This window comes from Helianthus annuus, chromosome 3, assembly GCF_002127325.2.
Source record: "Helianthus annuus cultivar XRQ/B chromosome 3, HanXRQr2.0-SUNRISE, whole genome shotgun sequence".
NCBI lineage: Eukaryota > Viridiplantae > Streptophyta > Magnoliopsida > Asterales > Asteraceae > Helianthus > Helianthus annuus.
The window spans coordinates 160,978,160-160,998,397 of record NC_035435.2 but is presented as its reverse complement, the minus strand read 5'-3'; the positions used below and the strand labels follow the sequence as shown (position 1 = coordinate 160,998,397).

At 40.2% G+C, this 20,238-nt stretch overlaps 3 protein-coding genes across 3 annotated transcripts; 2 read left to right on the top strand and 1 right to left on the bottom strand.

The window, feature by feature from the left end:
• Positions 1 to 485: 485 nt before the first annotated feature.
• LOC110930236 (photosystem I reaction center subunit II, chloroplastic) lies at positions 486 to 1,249 on the top strand. The gene has a single exon (XM_022173505.2). It carries the CDS (start codon positions 559 to 561, stop codon positions 1,174 to 1,176), a length of 618 nt encoding a protein of 205 aa, XP_022029197.1. The 5' UTR covers positions 486 to 558; the 3' UTR covers positions 1,177 to 1,249.
• Positions 1,250 to 1,306: 57 nt separating this feature from the next.
• Positions 1,307 to 3,748, bottom strand: LOC110930234 (phosphatidylinositol 4-kinase gamma 4). Its single transcript, XM_022173503.2, has 2 exons — positions 1,876 to 3,748; positions 1,307 to 1,797 (listed from the first exon to the last, which is right to left on the bottom strand). The coding sequence occupies exons 1-2, from the start codon at positions 3,121 to 3,123 to the stop codon at positions 1,420 to 1,422; spliced, it is 1,626 nt and encodes a 541-aa protein (XP_022029195.1). The 5' UTR covers positions 3,124 to 3,748; the 3' UTR covers positions 1,307 to 1,419.
• A 10,564-nt stretch (positions 3,749 to 14,312) lies between these two features.
• LOC110932313 lies at positions 14,313 to 16,142 on the top strand. The gene has a single exon (XM_022175657.1). The coding sequence runs from the start codon at positions 14,313 to 14,315 to the stop codon at positions 16,140 to 16,142; it is 1,830 nt and encodes a 609-aa protein (XP_022031349.1).
• The last annotated feature ends 4,096 nt before the right edge of the window (positions 16,143 to 20,238 follow it).

Here is a 20,238-nt window from a genome sequence, read left to right as displayed (position 1 = left end):
CCCATTGATCACCTAGAGGGTGAAGAGTTACAACTAATATTGGCGATGAGAGAAGAGATAAAAAACAAATATAAAAGTTAGAAATTTTTTTTTTGTAATTTTCTTTATTTAAAAATATTAAAAAATTAAAATTTTGTTTTAAATAATATTCAAATAGCCCAGCGGGTCAGCCCAGCGAAGCCCGCCAAACCCACGCCCCAAACCTCCGCCCCACCATACCGTGTTAAATGTAGGTTAGCCCATGTCTGCCCCTCTAAGCCACGTGTCAACTAATGCCCTAACCCAAGCCCAACCCCCACCCCACCATACCCCACGACCTTACTATAACACCATGTTAAAACAACTAGATCTGTAGGTTACCCTCAAACCTATTCTCTATATTCCATACACCACCTGGCACTAGATGAGGGTGGATCAAATACCACATTCTTATTGGCTACAACAAAATCTTCTTATCTAACAAGACTAACTAACCCCACCTTATCCCAACAAACTTCAAACCCTCCATCTAATAACCACCACACCCCACACAATTTTCTTCACCCTCTTGAATCTTCAATGGCAATGGCTACACAACCTTCCCTCTTCACACCACCAACAATCACCAACCAATGGAAACAATCCTCATCCTCCTCCTTCACCACCATCAAACCCCTCAAACCCGTATCCCCCCCACGCTTCACCGCCATCAAAGCCGCAGCCGCCGAAGAAGCCCCCACCAAAGAAGCCCCCGCCGCTCCAGTCGGCTTCACCCCACCCGAACTAGACCCCAACACCCCCTCCCCTATCTTCGCCGGAAGCACCGGTGGCCTGCTAAGAAAAGCCCAAGTGGAGGAATTCTATGTCATCACATGGGAATCACCCAAAGAACAAATCTTTGAAATGCCCACCGGCGGTGCTGCGATTATGCGAGAAGGCCCGAATTTGTTGAAGTTAGCTAGAAAAGAGCAGTGTTTGGCTTTGGGGACACGGTTGAGGTCGAAATACAAGATTAAGTACCAGTTTTACCGCGTGTTTCCGAATGGGGAAGTGCAGTATTTGCACCCGAAAGACGGGGTGTACCCCGAAAAGGTTAACGCTGGCCGACAAGGGGTCGGTCAGAACATGAGGTCGATCGGAAAGAATGTTAGTCCGATCGAAGTTAAGTTCACCGGAAAACAACCCTATGATATATGATCATTGATGGTTTTGAAACATGTTTGTGATTATGTAATTTGAAGTCAATTAACAAGCAGTTTAATGTTTCTTATATTGTGTTTGCATAATACATTTATTGGATATTATATGTTTACAATTAATAACACCATTGCTGATCATAGTTTTATTAAAACTAGAAGCCACAAATTAACAAACTTTTTTTTATCCAAACCGGATCAATTACATACATACACGATACGCGTATACCTATACGAACGAGCCTTAAACACGTATATTGTCGAGTTCAAAATCCATGATTTCCGACACAATTTCAAGAAACGCACCCTCGCTCATTCCTGTGAGCATGGAATCACGGGCTTTCTGAACCATGGTCTCGATCATGGATTCTTGGTTCACCTTCACTCTGCACATGATTTGACCTATGGAGAACGGTGAGAGCCCTTTTGCCGCGCCTTTTTTCAAAAGCATCGTGGAAATGCGCAACGTGCGTGCACACTCTACTGAAAGGTCCCACCCGTACGAGCTCAAGAGCGCTATGTCTTGCTCTGCGTCCAATGAGTTTATGTAGTCGTGAACTTGTTTCGAGTATGGTTCGCGCGCTTGTGGCCAATACAACCAGTCGAATGTACAATCTTTAAACTATAAAGAAATCAAGAAATGTCGGTTATATTGTTATCGTAGCTAAATAACGAAAATAGAAGAGTTGCGAGTTCTTACATTCTCGGGCAAGCAGTATCCATGATCAATAGGGGTTAGCACAATACGACCGCCTTCACGGTTCATCAAGATATTCCCCGCATGCCTATCAGCATTGGCGGTTCGTATATCGAAAACCGTGATCTTATGAACCTCTTCAACCGGAAAGTCTCTCGGACCCATATCTTCGCAACTTCCACTGTTATTCACAAACATTTGTAACGATCCGACTTTAACATTCTCGGGCCCACCAGCATACCCGAGTGGGTGATTAAACTCCGGGCTCAAACACTTGACCATGATGGTCGGTGGTACACCCGCAAAACCTTTCTCGGTTTCACTCTTTGATGACCGCGGTCCAGTTAACGGGTGGTCTAAGATGTAGGCCGCAACCTCCCGCAACGCACCTTCACCTACTTTAGTTCCTCTCTTGAGTCCTTCACCGTTTGTTGACGGTGGTAGCCCTTGAGGATTATTAACCGCCAACGGTTCTTCATCTACGGGTTTGAAAACCGCAACAATCTTGTTACCTAACGCGTGTTGCATAAAGTACGCTCCCCCAGTGCCTTCAGACGCTCTAAACGGTTTTTTTCCCGTTTTCAATCCTTCGGAAGCCGAATTTAGCATACCCCATATGGTTAAAGGAATTTTCAAATTAGGGTTGATGATAACCGGTTGCAATGAGTAACCGAGATTCGGTAACTTCTTACGATTCTTTTCGTTCTCGATTCGTGCCGGTTTTCGAACAGTTAAATGAACAATGACATCACCGTTCTTACATATATCATCAATGAGTCTTTGATCATCAAGCTTCTCACCATTACACAAGATTTCTTGATCCTCAACATTGACGAAAGCATCCGCTTTCGCTTCCTGTGCTATCTTTTGCTTCAAATACCGCACGTTTCTAAACCGGTCAACTTGGAACTTAAACTCTTCCTTAAACGCGGTTTCAACCGTGATCATAAGCAGGTTCGAAACCCTAAGAATCAAATGAAGAATATCTCCACTCAAAACACCATAGTCTTTAACAAGACTGTTATTTCTTGACAACTCTTTTCCTTCGAAAACCAGCTTTTGTTTCTTCACTAAAAACCCTTTACATGTTTGAATCCTTAGCTTCACCGATGCAACCGATTCGGACTCCAAAATACACATGGGAATCACTGAACCGGCACCGGTGAGATATATAACAATCGATTCGTTCACATTACGAACGAAAGCGGACTCTATGTGAATCGGACTCAAACCAACATCAACAGCTGACATTGTTGATTTGTTTCAAATTGACCCACAAAAAGTCAAACTTTCAAACACCAGTACTCTATCCTTCCTCTTCACTGTCTTCTTTACTTACAACAATATCTCACACATCTCAATCAAATTGAACATATTACTTACAAGTTACAATCAACAAATCTTCAAATTACTTACAAAACACACTAAAATGAACAAAACCCTAATGCCCAATAGACTCAAATCAAAGGGCATTTTCGTCAATTAGCTCCAAAACACAATCCATCTCTAAATCTTGGATCTTTAAGCACAATTAACAATCTTGATTGTTAATAAGCAACAAGATTTGGTACAGAAAGTGGGAAAAATCTTAACTTTTTGAAATGGGTAGATTCTTACCTGATTGGATGAGATTAATGAGGTTATATTGATCGATTTTGAATGGATTAAGAGGGCATTTGTTGATGAAACGAACAGCAAAAGGGGAAATGCATGTGATTTGTGTTTAGGGCTCAAATCATTGTTGGGATTGTATGTTAAGTTGGATGAGTGAGAGAGCGGAAATGTAGCCGTTGAGTGTGGCTTTTGTCTTGACCCTGAACATCAACAATGAATGATGTGTATCAACGGCCCTTTGGAGCTTCTTGCTTTTTTTAATTTTGTGCCTTTTTATGGTACCCTTTGGATTTAATAAAAAGAATTCATGAATGCTTTATGTGCATTGCACTTGTCAAGTGTCTTTTAAAAGTTATGTTGGATGTATTAAAGTGAGACACCTTAGATCATCTTTTAAGCTTTAATGGGATGTCCGTTTAGACTGCATGTTGTGGGAGTCGCTAGGAATGACGTGAGGCACGTCGGAGCCTAGGTGGCTTGGGAGCGACGGGTGAGCATGGTAGCAACTCTTTTTTAACCGTTGGGGGGTTGGAATTCCGAGCCACATTTTATAACTTAAAAAAATAAAAAAATTCAAAAATTCTGTAAATAACCCCATAACACCCACGTTTCACCATAAGTCTTTTAAGTAAACCTCTCTTACTTCCACATTTCTCTCATTAAAAAAAAAAAAAAAAAAACTCTCTTACTCTCACAAAATAATGGAATGGAATGCATTTTCTTCATCCAATTCTTCCAAGGAAGACGATCTTATTATTGAAGCGGGTAGGATAACGGTTAACTACTTGGTTGAGCGGTCTCAAAGACGACGAAAGCTAACGAGACAACCACCACTAAATCGTGATCGAGAGGGAGCTAACCAAACATTGATACGTCACTATTTTAGCCCCAATCTCGTTTACGATGGAGAACATTTTAGGCGACGTTTTCGAATGAGTATAAAATTATTTATGCGTTTAGCGAATGATTTATCGGTGCCACTCTATGGCAACTAGCATATGGGATTTCATCAGACGCAACGTACGAATTTCTATAAATGTCCGAAACGATTCACTTGATTTTTTTGTCAAGGTATATACATCTTTACTTGAATTATAGTTTTTAAAACTTTAAGTTTAAATTCGACAACTCATGTTTAAATTATATATATCTTTACGTAGGGATCATATTTATTTATGTAACGCCTCGTATTTCTGCATTCCTATTTTCAGAGGGCTCGTATTCGCATTCTATTTTTAGAAACCTTACATTCGTATTTCAATTTCAATCTCACAATCTGAGGCGTTAATCTTAATGGAATTCATGTTTTATACCTATCATGTTAATATCCACACTTGTTCGTTATCCAAACAATCATCCATTACACGTTTATAAGCGAAACCGACACTTATTATACTTTTGGAACGCCAATTATACGAACATCACACTTGCATCATACTTTGATACCCTTATGAAGCTTGAAAAGTAGAAAAAAGCACAAGTTTATAACTCAGATATCAAACAAACCAAAGTTTAGGGGCAAAATGAAAGAAAACAAACTTTCGTGGAAAATGAGCACCCAATGCCCCGCGGGGAGCTCAGGGTATCCTCCCCGTGGGACGCGAGGAGCCCTAATCCGCAGAAACTTGTTTTCTTTATACGGGTTGGTCCATTTTCTCACCTCTTTTCCTCACCAATCAACATCCAAACTCCATTAAACACTAACCCTAAACCTCTACTATATAACCAAGCCTCCATTCACTTGTTTTCACTTTCCAAAAACCTTTAAACTCTCCAAACTCAGTGGAATATCAAGTTAATAACAGATTACTTTCAAGTGTATAAGTGTGTTATACACACACTTCCTTCATATTTTCTCAATGTTTTCTTCTTGTTCTTGCTTCTAAACTCTTTGGACAACCTCTAGGGATGTTACTCAAGGTTCACCAAGGTGTAACCAAGTTGTACATCACCATTTTGAAGCCCAAACTTTCTATTTTGATAAAAAATTTTACAAACTTTACGATTCTTGTTCACTCTTGATGAAAACTTACACCCTCCCTTCTTGCAACTAAACCCATAGTTGTGCAGCTTGTGCATTGACTGTTTCTACAAGATTAGAGGCCTAAAACCTCTATAAACCTACTGCCCTAAAGTCCCAAGAGACTTCCAAAGTGTTGATGCTCAAACAAGCTTTCAACTTTCAATGTTGAAAGACTTATTTTAAGCTAGGTATGAACAATGGAGGCCTTGGCCATCCAAACTAGTTCTACCACCACACTTAGGCACCCTAGCTCATGTTCATCAACTATGTTGAGGAACTTGTGCTTTGGTGAATCATACAATGAGGTTCAATGGATGTTCATCATCCTACCTCCTTCCATTACCATTTTTATGGCTCCATAATATTGCTAACGTAACTACATACCCAAACCAAATCATCACCTTAACCACATCATGGTTAAAAGTGATGTATTATGGTAATGGTCTATCTTAGTCTAAGTTCCGTAAGTACGGATTCTAATAGGCGAATTGGTGTCCATGAAAAAACCTAATCAAAATAGTGTCCATACGAGTATCCATACCATTTTTATGGCTCCAGAATATTGCTAACGTAACTACATACCCAAACCAAATCATCACCTTAACCACATCCATGGTTAAAAGTGATGTATTATGGTAATGATCTATCTTAGTCTAAGTTCTGCAAGTATGGATTCTAATAGACGAATTGGTGTCCATGAAAAAAACTAATCAAAATAGTGTCCATACGAGTGCTTAGATAAGATACACTTTTCCTACAAAATGCTTATTTTTATACTCTTTATCATTCCGTATACATATTTCCGAACCCATAATCCACAAAACTCATATGCCCTCATTTATCCTCTTGGAATGTAACTTGTCATATCCACTCTCAAGACTCTTACTCGCGTTATTGAAAGCTTGCGAAAACCGTGAGTATACATGACCCTTTTTCAGTCTTTTTTGGTGCAATATATATACTTATACAAACGCACACATACAAATACAATATTCAATCAAACGAATCCAATATACATGCTTTATACATTTATGCTTAGAAATACATACATGCTAGAAGTCTTTCTTGCACGATACTTATCATTAAATTCGTACAAGCCTCCCTTAACATATATAAAGCTATAGGAGTAGCACACCGCCCATATTCTTGTGGTCATGTTAAGTTTATACATACAATACAAATGATCTTGTCGTTGCGGCGACAAGACTATACTAGTGGAAACTTTGGTTTGACTTGTATGCGGTGCATGCTAGCTATGTTATGTTATGCCTTAGTATATGTTATTGCCATGTGGATTTCGTCAAAAAATTTTATACCTATGCTAGTAGCCAAACTTGTATGCTCACCAAACTTTAATTCATGTTATGCCTTAGTATATGTTATGCCTTAGTTGACATGTTACTTTAATATATATTGCAGGATTGTGATCACAAAGCGTTGAAAAGAATCTAGTAGGAAGGACTAGAAATGCACCAAACTTTAATTCATGTTTAGCAGTTTAGTCGTTATATTACCTTGTTGTACTTTTGTTTCCAAATCATGTACTTGAACCGTTAGCAATGAAATGAAATTTTACTTTTTAAATACTTGTCACAATTAGTGGGTGCGATGTCTCTTACAATCTCGTTTTCGTCTCACTCCGATGTTTCCACCATTGGTTGGGGTGTGACAATTTACGCACGACGATATTTGCGAAAACCAACATTGTTTGATATCGAACACATATACGAGGTTCACGGTGAAAAACATGGTTTGCCCGGAATGCTCGGTAGACTCGACTGTATGCATGTTGGATGGGCTATGTGTCCTACGGCTTGGTGAAGTCAGTTCCACTGAGGTGATCACAACGGCCCGACAATTATACTTGAAGCGGTGGCCTCGCATGATCTTTGGATTTGGCGTACGTTTTTTGGAGTTGCTGGGTCAAACAAAGACCTAAATGTTATCGATCAATCCCCAATATTCGATGACATTATCGACGGGGTTGAGCCAACACAATCGTTTTATGCAAACGGGGAACATTTCAGGTACGGATACTACCTGGTTGACGGTATTTACAACGAGTGGTCGACACTTGTTTAAGCTTTTTCGTTTACAATTTACAACGTATTTACAAACGGTTGAACTTCACTACATTCCTGGCACGCCAAATACTCCAGCAGCAAATCATAACGATCCCATAAAAAAACTCTTTAGCCATCCCCTTTAAACCTATGTGATTATGAAGATCCAAAAGCTCCCTAACCGTAGGGGTGTTCAAAACTATCCGTATCCGAAATATCCGATATCCGAATCCGAAATATCTGAAAAATCGGATATCCGAAATTCGGATATCCGAATTTTTCGGATTCGGATAGTGATTTTCAAAATTTTCTGATATTTCGGATATCCGAAATATCCGAAAATTTAATTTTCATTTTTTCGGATATCCGAATATCCGAAAATATCCGAAGTATCCGAAAAATATCCGAAAACTTATATTCGGATTTCCGAAACTATCCAAAATATCTGTTTCCAAATATGAAAAAAATAATAAAAAAATAAAAATTAAATAAAAAGTTTGATTTTTGGATATCTGATTCACTATCCGAATCCGTATCCGAAATTCACTATCCGAATCCGTATCCGAAATTCATTTCGGATACGGATTCGGATAGTGAAATTTGGCATCCGAAAATTTCGGATATCCGAAATTCGGATATCCGTTTTTGAACATCCCTACCTAACGATGTATACCATAAAAGGAGCAACTTTATACCATCTCGAAATTTGATGCCATATCCTGCTCGCCACCATACAAGAAGTAAACAGATGGTTGCACGTCTCATCTCTAGATCCTCACAATGGACAAGACACGTCTTCAATCTCGATATTCCTGCCTCTGAGCGTCATGCCAGTGGGGATTTTCTCCATCTCTGCTCTCCAAATGTGGACATTGCATTTTATAGGAATCCATTTACACCACTCCATAACATAGTTTCCACTGTGATCCAAACATCCTTTTAAAGCCCTTCTGACCGCCCCAACTAAGAATTCCTCCATGCCAATCCACATCCATTTATCTCCTCGATCTTCAAGCTTTAATGGGATGCCCGTTTAGACTGCATATTGTGGGAGTCGCTAAGGATGGCGTGAGCCACGTCGAAGCATAGGTGGCTCGGACCCCAATTGACAACTCTATGTTTTCTGCAAGTCTGGCAAATTATTTGTCGGGTCAAGCGGGTTCGAGCGTCGGCTCATACGGGCTCAGGTACCGGGTCAAACAAGTTTGGGCAAATACAAGTTCTAAGCAAAATAAGTTCGTGTCAACAATAACCGTTTTTAAAAAAATATCAGTTGGATTCTTGTCAAAAAGTGTTCTGGGCAAAATGGAGTTAGGTTGAAATGAATCGTTTAATTCTTTTTTACCAAAATAGGTCCTCCCGCTAAATTTTTAATGATGACTGGTGACGGCGATGGAGACGTAGAGGAAGGTGGTGATGGTGTCAGTAGTGGGTGCTACCTATCAGTGTGGAATAAATTTTAAATTAACAAGTTTTATAATAGTTGCTCATTTGAATCCTTTAAATAATTTACTAATTTAAGGTAACTCAAACATTTAGTAGTTTGAAACATTATTAATTAAATATAACAACCCAAAAATTTTGGCTTACAGATAACACTCGAATCAAACAAATTTAATTATGTGTTCCGATGAATACTTGATGAAATTGAAACAAAGTTAACTATTCTCCTAATTTAAGTTATCAAAGTGGATTTGTTGAAGATATGGTGATACATACAATTGTTGCATGCATCTCTATGTGCTGGAATCTCAAGATGGGTACACCTTTTGAAATATATTAACAAGTACTATTTTGACGTGTCTTGCGTTAAAGTAACTCGAATTTGTATTGTTAAATATTTGTCTCAACTTGTTTTCGAATAAAGCTTACGTCAAAATGTAGACCAACTAAAAAAGAACATAAATATAAGCATGGAAACGTATTATATTTGACATCACTCACTATCGAGAAAATTTTATGTCAAAACATAAATTAACTTGGATTTATACTGAAATGTACTTATAAAAAACACGTAAGAAAATAGTTTTTTAGTCGAAGAATGGTATTGCGCGTTGTGGCGACATTGAAACGTAAAGTAACTCAAACTTATACCTACTAGTCAAAACGTATTATATCTGACTCGACTCGTTTTCAAACAAAATGTATGACAAAACGTAGAACAATCGAAAACATACATAAAACTAAGCAGGTAAAACTCGAAGGAGTCAAAATGATATGTTATAAAAAATTTGTATAGCTAAGAAAGTGACAATACTAAAGGTTGAATGGTTGAGATACACACAACACCAAAAATAAATTACAAAAACAAAAATAATTTCACAATCCCTACAGTGTAAAACCGTTCCAAAAATGTTACATGTATATTTAGTTTTATTTCAAACAACAAAACTTTTTAATCTCAAATTTACATCCGAATCTATTGCGTAAATTTTAATTGGATTTTTAAAAACCGGTTACCAATCCTATAGGAAAACTCTAATTATTCCACTGTTATCTTTAGATTTGTTATTTGTTAGTTATTTTATTCCATTGTTATCGCGAGTTTGAATTATTAAAATTTTATAATATTTGTTATTTGTTAGTTATTCCTTTGTTATCGCTAGTTTAAAATTTTATTAATGAAATAAAATAATATTGTTACACATCCATATATAACTAGGTGATTGAATACAAAATAAACCTTGAAATCCTTCACTCTCAAGGTTATTGATATGCCTAATTGCCTATAAAAGTTCTCTGAGTTATTCTGTAATTAAAGGTGGGTACCATATTTTTATGCAGTTGCAAAATCCAGTTTGGCCATTATTTGTGTTCAGTTTCTTAGCATTTATTGTATATACATTTCCTTAGATTGCATGAAATTTAGTTTGAGATACTCATTGTCACATTTTCCTGATATTACCGATCATGCTTCATAATACATAATTTTTAATTCTTGTTTTGTTTAGGGTAACGCCTGTAACGGTGAGCACATAACCTTCGGTCACACATAACGGATAATATTGGCATCATTGAGTTCTTTATCAAGCTCCTGAATCACCAGTCCATCACTTGAAAATATATGAAGCTTGATAAATAGCGCATTGATGACAATATTGTCCTGTGTGGTGCATATGGTGCTTCCATGGATATCCTTGAAAATAAAGACCAATATGGTAAGATCTTCCAAATATTTGAAAGAAACATTTATGCCAAACAGAAGGGTAATTACATGAAAACAACCCACAAGTTTTGGTTACATATGTTCATTCCTAATTAAACACGTATAATTTTCTATGACATTATAGCCTAGTGGTATATTAGGGGTGGGATAAAGCTTAGGGACCATGAGGATCCGGGTTCGATTTTCACAAGGGGTTTTTCTCATATTTAATGGGTTTTCTCCTGAATTGGTGTGTAGACATTATTGCCTAGTGGAGATGGATATTATCGGGTGGTTCCACTGGTGGCACGATGATACTCCAGTGATCCGTCATCCGTCAGTGATCCAAATTTGTCATTAAAAAAAATAAACAAATATAATCATGTGTAGTTTTTAACTTTCTATTGATACTTGTTGATAGTAAAACAAAGTTAAACCGTTTTTTTTTTCTAATTTTGTGAGCATTACATGTAGGCCTTTCATGTATCCCAGGCCACCTATGTCAAAAGTGGATTTGTTGAAGATATTATGATATACATCTTCCCTAGCTGATCAATTTAATTTTGTTCAAAATACTCATCTATTATCCGCTTCAACTGTAACATTAAATATATATTCCAAAAGAATATTAGGCTCTCGTTTTTGTGGAAGAACAACATCAAACGTTAGGGTGGTTCCGGGAGGATTGGGTATTAGTTTATTTTCATTATAATAAATATATATGTTGTATACAATATAGTAATAATATTATTTATAAATTTAACAGTCTATTATTTACTATAAATTTTTAAGTTTTAAATTTTGGAAGTTTTGAAATTTGAAAATTCCCATGGCTATGTATTCAAACTTTGAACATTGAATTTAAATTTTCAAATATTAGATTTTCCAATCAGTGAAAAATATTTAAATATATTTTTATTAAAAGTTTGGTGATTAAAATTAAATGTAAAAAATGTTGATGATGTTACAATATATTTGGTGTTTGGGTCTCTTGATTGAAAACCGGGACGGGAAGAAAAAACCCAAGACTGACGGGTTTATCCGAATTTCAAACTATGCGAGACGGATGTACCCGATACTCGACGGGTATGGAATTGGAAAAACAAAATATTTCATGGGTATGGATTAGGTGATACCCAACCCGGGTATCCGAAAACTTTTAACTTTTGTTTTTATATTCTCTTAACCATCGTTTAGTAATTTTTCATTTTAGTAGCTCAATTACTTTAAAAATAAACTTTTCTTTTGGAATATATATTTAATGAAATTATTTATATGTACATTCTACTAAATACAAACTATTTTTTGAGATTAATACTATAATATATTTACATTTTATTTTTTTAAAATTATTTTAGGGTGATGATGTGTATGTTATTTATTATAATTTAATATATTGTATAGATTTTAAAAGTATAAAATTATAAAGGAAAATAAAAAATATATAAAAACACTAATGGGTATACTCGATACCTAACGGATAATGAGTCAGTGTAGAGATAAGGTACTTGACCCGACTTAAACCGTTATGTATTATTTATCGCCTTGTATATTAATATTATTATTACTGTGTACTAACCCGCGAAGCCTAGCGCAGGTCTCCACCTCCATATTAGGGCATGAGATATGAGGCAAACACTTTTGTAGTTGGAAATAGGGGATTCTTCCTCTACCGGCCGTCTCTACATCCTCGTTTTCTCTCTTCTTCTTGTTTGCAGGTCTTGGATGAGGCGGAGAACACGAGATGTGGCCATGTTCGTATCCATCACCGTAGAAGTACCGGCCCACACAGGTCTATTCTTCTTCATCGGGTATGGGATAAGATTTACAATCAGGTATGAAACTGAGATTTGTCATACCCGACCCATTATCATCCCTAATTGAAAAAAAGCTTTTGGTGTTTTTGAAGGATGTGTTTTTTAAATGTGGTGGTAGCACTTATTTTGGTGTATTCTTGTATGTTATGTATAGTGCTTTAACTAAAAAGTGAAAATGTGATGCTCATGTATGGATGGTGTTCTAACTAACTTTCTCTTAAAAACGTGTAATGATTTAACTAAAAGTTGAATAATGTGGCTTAATGTGACCGACTAAAAAAGAGTTTTGACCCTCTTTTCCGCTTAAAGCCCTTTACCACCATGACGCCCCCTATGGGTGGCGCCTCATCATGCTAAGGTATATGTGGGTGCCAAAACACTACGAATAGTATTCTTGAAGATGCCCATTTATATAAAGCAAACACCTCATAAATTCTAATTGCTGTCACATATACCAATTCTTCATTCGACAAGTTTCGATTTCTTTAACAATTAAGAAAACATAATGATAGAGCTAAACCGAACTGATATTTAACCTGACGAGGTATGACCCGCATCGGTCAACCCGACCCGGTTACAACCTATTATTTTAATATAAATATAAATGATTATTTTAGAACTTTCCATATCCGTATGGAAGTTACACAACCAAATCTCCAACTTTTCGGGAAGATCATGCAAATCCCTAACTTATCGGAATATATCCTAGGTTAGAGGAAACCCTAATGGAAAACCTATAAATAAAGGTAAATGCATAAGGTATAATCATCTTGCTCTCATATAACTTTCTCTTCTCAATTTCCTTTTACTCCCACAAACCGAGACTTATTCTCACGCCGGAGGGTGGTTACAGGAATAACCCCATTCCTGTAACGAGTCCTAACGGTGTTTCTGTTTTGCAGCCAAGCGTTCGGATCACTAATCATCGAAGTCCTAACCCATAATCACCGCATAGGTCAGTGTTTCTTCATTGGCGCCATCCGTGGGACCTATTCAGTGACAGAACCTCATGGCAAGTGATCAGAACGTAGCAAATCAAACGATGACAAACAATAACCTAACGTTGAGAACGAGCCTCGCTGCCACCACACAGTCCTCCCCAGCCGTTACAAGGTCGCTGGACCCAGAGTTCGAGGCAGAAGGACCACTGCCAGGTTTTGACAACATCACCACCGTTTCTCCCCAGACTGTGGTGATGAGTCCGTTTCTTTACATGCCCTCACAACTTCAATTAAGGGAGTTAGGGGGAACTAACGGTAATATGTTCACCCCAGCGACAACTACTAATGCACAGGCTTCACGCCTCTCCTCCGTCCCTGTTATCACATCAGCAAGCCCCAGCACCATCGCACCACAAACTAGCATGCCTCAATACTATCAACCTCTGACTTCCAACTCGATGCCACCGCTATACTCAGCGGCGCTTACGGCGACATTATCGACGCCGCCTCATCAGCCGGTTGTCATGCCGGCCGGAATTATGAACGCCCCCGTCACACCAGGAAACCAAGTATACTTCCCTGGGTATTGTTATGCACCCCCTTACGGATATTTACCCTCGTACGGGGGTTCGGCGTATCCGCTCCAGGGAATGACGCAAGGTAGCACTCAATCGCCGTACGCGGCTTACATACCGCCTTGGTGGAGTGTCCCAACGCCACAACCGGTTTACACCCAGACTCCGCCTACGGCTGAGCCTGTGTACGACAGGGGAAACGGTTAGGCCTCGGGTGTCTCCAATAGGAAATTCCAACCCTATAGTGGGAACTGCCCCGGGTATGGACGCCCCACCAGCACAGTCTATAAATGTGGAAGAAGACGAGCTTACCAGACCATACAAGCCGATAGACGCGACGTTCCGGTCTAAATTCACTCGAAGAATCGCCGAGGCTCCTATCAAGGAAAAACCCAAGATGCCCCAAACGGTTGGCAAGTATGATGGCCTCGCCGACCCGGATGATCATCTCAACTTATTCAAGAGCGCCGGCGAAGTAGCCTGTTGGTCCGTGCCCTTGTGGTGCAAAATGTTCGTACAAACGCTAGTGGGCGTGGCCCGAGTTTGGTGGGATAGCCTGCCTACAGGTGAAATAGACAGCTTTGAAGATTTAGAATCGAAATTTATCCTACAGTTTAGCCAGCAGCGCAGACACACGAAAGATAGAAACGAGCTCCTCCACATCCGTCGGCGAGATAATGAGACGGTAGAAAACTTTATCGTCAGGTTTAACAAGGAAAGCCTGGCGATCCCGGGCGTAACAAATGATCTGACATGTGGAGGTTTCCTTCACGGGGTCAATGATGACGAGTTACTAAGAACGCTACATGGAAGGGATGGTGTACCCCCAACAATCGATGAAATACTCCGAATAGCCAAAGTATACGTCATACAAGAGAAGGCAGTGGCAGCAAGCCATGCAGCCAATAGGAAAAAAGAAGCCCTAAAGAACCAGGAGGAAAAGGATCACCGGGGATCTAAAAGCAAAAGTAGGGGAGACCGATACCAGAGAAACGACAAAGACGCACGGTACGATAGACACCGAAACTCCTATTCAAGGAATGAGCCGTCGAAACCTCGATCCGAATACCCCAACTTAAGCAAGACACCGGCTGAAATTTTAGCCTCAGAAAACCTCAGGTTTAACCCACCAAAACCACTGAAAGATAACCCTAACAAAGATACGAGTAAGTACTGTGAGTACCACAAAGGGAGCGGGCATGACACTAACGATTGTTTTCAGCTTAAGAAACAGATCGAATATTTTGTAAAGGCGGGCAACTTGGCACACCTAGTAAGAGATATCAAGCAAGGTCCACCTGTCGTCAAGGAAGAAAGTGACAAGGCGGCAGGCAAGAGGCTGCGTGAATTGAACATGGTGCACGCGGATATGGGAAGGGGGGCAAAACGGAGTTTCTCCACGCTCGAATCCTGGATGTTGGCAACAATGACCATAGAACCTCGTATGGAGGACTTGCACCTTACTACAGATGCCCTGATCATATCCGCGGCAGTAGGAGACTACCGCATGAGGCGAATCCTGTTTGACACCGGGAGCTCGGAAGACATTATCTATGAGCATTGCTTCAACAGAATGCAACCAGAAGATAGAAAGTTGCTTGAAGCAGTACACGCCCCCATCAAAGGGTTCACAGGGGAAAAGCTCGACCCTATCGGTCAGATCACTTTCCCGGTAACTTTTGGGCAGTCACCTAAAGAAAGAACCATACTCCTGACCTTCCTTGTGGTCCGCGCTGAGTCATACCACAACGTGATAATCGGAAGATTCACCCTGAGAAAATTAGATGCCATAGTCTCCACGGCAAGAGGATTCATGAAGTTTCCTACACCGCGAGGTATTGCTACTGTGTTTCGTGACAAGATTGGAGAAGTACTGAGTACCAAAAGATGCCGCCAAGGGCCCACCGGAGCCACGGGCCCAGAAAGATGGGTACTAAGCACACGCCATCCGGACCAGATGGTCACAATCGGGGACACCTTGTCTCCAGAAGTTAGAAACGACCTGAAGCAACTGTTAAAAAGAAATGTTGACATCTTCGCTTTTGAGCATTCTGACATGACAGGAGTCCCCCGTGATAAAGCCGGTCGTTAAGCCGGTCGCACAGGGTAAACGTAGCATGGCCCCGGACCGACGGGCAACAGTTGTCAAAGAAGTACGAAAATTAGTGGAAGCTGGAATCCTCAGGGAAACGCAATACCATACATGGGTATCCAACCCGGTTATGGTAAAAAAGCCAGATGGCACATGGCGAATGTGCATTGATTTCAAAGATCTAAATAAGGCGTGCCCCAAAGACGCATACCCGCTGCCTGAGATTGATTTAAAGGTCGATTCCTTGGTACACTACCGATTCAAATGTTTCCTGGACGCGTACAAAGGGTACCACCAGATCAAGATGTCCAAAGAAGATGAAGAAAAACAGCGTTTCACACAGATGTGGGCATTTCTTGTTACACAAAAATGCCTTTTGGTCTACGGAACGCCGGAGCTACCTATCAGAGACTCATGGACAAGGTGTTCGAGACACAAATTGGACGAAATTTGGAGGTCTATGTCGATGACCTTGTAATCAAAAGCAGGGAAGAAAAGCAAATGTTAGCAGACATCGAAGAAACTTTTCAGCGGCTTAGAGAGTATAACATTAAATTAAACCCAAAGAAATGCTCTTTTGGGGTGGAAGAAGGGAAGTTCCTGGGGGTAGTAGTCACCCGAGATGGCTTCAAAGCCAACCCAGAAAAGGTGGCCGCCATAACGCGGATGCCTTCCCCACGAACATTGAAGGAAGCTCAAGCCCTGAATGGGCGGTTAGTGGCAATCAACAGGTTCTTGGCAAGACACGCCGAGAAATCCCTGCCTTTCATAAACACGTTAAAAGATTGCCTCAACAAGAAAAACTTCAAATGGACCAACGAAGCGGAACAAGCTTTGCAAGACATGAAACGCTTCATAGAAGGATTACCCATGCTGACAGCACCAAGGCCTAATGAAGTATTAAAGATATATTTAGCGGCAGCTCATACCGCGGTAAGCGCTGTGCTCATGGTTGAACGAGATGGAAGGCAAACACCGATATATTACATAAGCTGGGTATTAGCGGGGCCCGAAACGCGGTATCCCACGCTAGAAAAGCTGGTCTTAGCATTGGTACACGCCACGCGGCGACTGAGAAGATATTTTCAGGCGCACCGCTTGCAGGTCCTAACCAATTACCCACTGCAACAAGTCCTGCACAAGCCGGAGATTTCTGGCAGACTGGCCAAGTGGGCAATTAAACTTGGCGCTTTGGACATCGAATATCAGAAACGAACAGCAGTTAAGGGGCAAGTAATTGCTGATTTTCTAGCCGAAATACCTGAAGGAGAAGCTATCGTGGACCCAGTCGTCCAGGACATCCCGGAATCCAGAACTGCCCGGCAAACCTGGAAACTATACACCGATGGGTCATCTAGTGGAAAGGGATCTGGAGCCGGCCTAATGCTGATAAGCCCAGATGAGATCAGGCTGATGTACGCCTTACGCTTCGATTTCGAATGTTCTAACAATGAAGCGGAGTATGAGACACTACTAGCAGGTCTGAGAATGGCGAAATCTACGGGGGCGGCAAGGGTAGACGCGTATGTTGATTCGCTGCTAGTCAACAATCAGGTAAACGAAACGTACGAAGCCAAAGATGAATCAATGGCAAAATACCTGGCGAAAACAAAGGAACTCATGGATTCTTTTGACAATGTCACGCTCAATCACGTGCATAGAGGCAAGAATCAGATAGCAGATGCTCTCAGCAAACTCGCCACCTCAGATATGGAAAAGGAAGTCAAATTCGAAACGCTGCAGACCCCGTCAATCGAACCGCGGAATGTTTCCGCCGTTACAGCGGAAGATCCTTGCTGGTACACTCCGGTTCTACGTTTCCTGGAAACAGGGGAGCTACCTCCCGCCAAGGGCGAAGCACAGAAGATACAAACGAAAGCGCTGCAATATGAGATCAATAATGGTGTCTTATACAGAAAGTCTTACCTGGGCCCACTGCTGCGATGTGTCTCCCCAACAGAGGCAAAGTATCTCATCAGCGAAATCCATGCGGGTCTATGCGGCATACACGCGGGACCCCAGGCGGTGGTAGCCAAAATCCATAGCGCGGGATATTATTGGCCTGGGATGTCACACCCCCAAAATCCACCTGCGGAGTATCACCGCTTGGGAGCGTGACTGACCAGGATCAAGCCACCAATCATATCGAACATGTAATTAATATCAAGTATAATAAATGTAAACCAATCATTCAATACGATAGGTGTTCAAAACATAATCATAGTTTCAAAATATAGCGGAAGCATAAGTATGAAAGCCCAAGGTGTAACATAAGTTCAAATGTTTAAATGTCTTAACATGGCATCCACGATCCATGCTCCACAACGACCTGCTCCTCCATGTGCAAGCTCTATGTATCTAACGACCTGCAAGGCATGTAACAGAGGATCAACAACTAGTTGAGCGAGTTCACAGTTAACAGTTCACTAATAGTGTAGTGTGAGTAGTAGTATGTTCGTTCGTTATGTCATGTATCGTATTAGTTTCCATCGCGGCCTCCCAGGCAGGTATGCGAAGATATTAGGGGATGTTCATCCCGAGTATTCTAGACTAGGTTTATCTGTATCGCGGCCTACCAGGCAGGTGTGCGAAGATTAGTAAATTCAGTTCGCGGCCTTCCAAAGGCAGGTGTGCGAAGTCAGTCATAATATCGCGGCCAACCCTTGGCAGGTGTGCGAAGATCAGTTTAATAAGTGTTACTAGTCTAGTCGTAGTTCTATCAGCGAAGTATATACAATAGCTCATCAAATCCCATTCCCACCTGGGAACCCCATGCCTTGGCTGTGTGAACTCACCTTGGTTTGCTCGGTATGCTTAACTATGTGCTTGCAATTAATCAATCGAGTCCTATAGTATGCATGTATATTAAGTCAGTTCATGTTCGTAACGATGTGCAGGTAATCTATGTCGCAAGGCGTTTGACAGTTGTCATCAAGTATCACATAAACAGCTAATCACATTTATGCAGCTTAAGCTTTACAATCAGGGTTGTTCTCAGTCGTTTTACTCAGTTATTCATCAACAGTCTTAGTAATTTTAATCGTGTTATATCGTTGCTCAGAATTACAGAACTAGCAAGCATAAGAGAGTTTACATAAGTAACAGTGTTATCACATCGCCAGTATTAACATACAAACAGATAACAAAACTCGGCTTAGGTTAACAAGCATGTGACTTATCATATCAGACATCACTTAATCTACCAAGGTCGGATCATGCACATTATGTATAAAAGTCGGACCAAGCAAGCCCATTAAAACTCGGACCAGTTCAATCCCCTAAGAAACTCAGACTTATGCTTGTGTATAAGAAACTCGGACCAATGTATTGGGGGTTTAAAGGTCGGACTATGTGGCAAGGTTAACAAAACTCGGACTAGGGGTGTGGGGATCAAAACTCGGATCATGCAAGGGTGTCATGAAACTCGGACATAATAGCTTCAAGAAACTCGGACCTCATGTGCTTGAAAGGTCGGACATCCCCTTGTGGTAAAGAACTCGGACCCCCTTTTAGCTTTGTTTGAAACTCGGACATTATGTCCTTCAACAAACTCGGACCATGCTTTATGAATGAAACTCAGGCAGCACTTTATCAATCAAACTCGGATATATATCATCTATTAACAAGAATTCGGACTCTATGTGTTTATTAAAGAGTTCGGACCAGCCATATGTAAAGGAAACTCGGACATAGTGTTGTATGCATATAAGTCGGACATGCTTGGTTCATTAAAAGCTCGGATTATATGTTTTATGTATAAAGCTCGGACTAGATGTCTATCTTTAAAACTCAGACAATTACAAGTTCATTCACAAAACTCAGACGACTAAACAACATACGAATGTTCAAGTTCGACAGAATTGTATCAGTTACACTTTACACATTCATCGGTTACGTACTCTAGTTCATACGATCTAAACCCTAATCCATACTTTCACAACATCGAATCAAGTCAATCATGAATATTTTTGACAATACAATCATATAAATCATCAAACAGTGATTACACAATAATCAACATCTATTGGAAACACAGAACTATCATATGATGAACTAGGGTTTACACATACTACAAGAATCAAAAATAGATGACAAT

Excerpts from the sequence above, each read along its gene's own strand:
- LOC110932313 (XM_022175657.1), top strand. The coding sequence starts at position 14,313 with ATGGACGCCCCACCAGCACAGTCTATAAATGTGGAAGAAGACGAGCTT.
- LOC110930236 (XM_022173505.2), top strand. The coding sequence starts at position 559 with ATGGCAATGGCTACACAACCTTCCCTCTTCACACCACCAACAATCACC.
- LOC110930234 (XM_022173503.2), bottom strand. The coding sequence starts at position 3,123 with ATGTCAGCTGTTGATGTTGGTTTGAGTCCGATTCACATAGAGTCCGCT. Across the intron at positions 1,798-1,875 it reads GATACTGCTTGCCCGAGAAT|TTTAAAGATTGTACATTCGA; the intron begins GTAAGAACTCGC and ends ATTTCTTTATAG.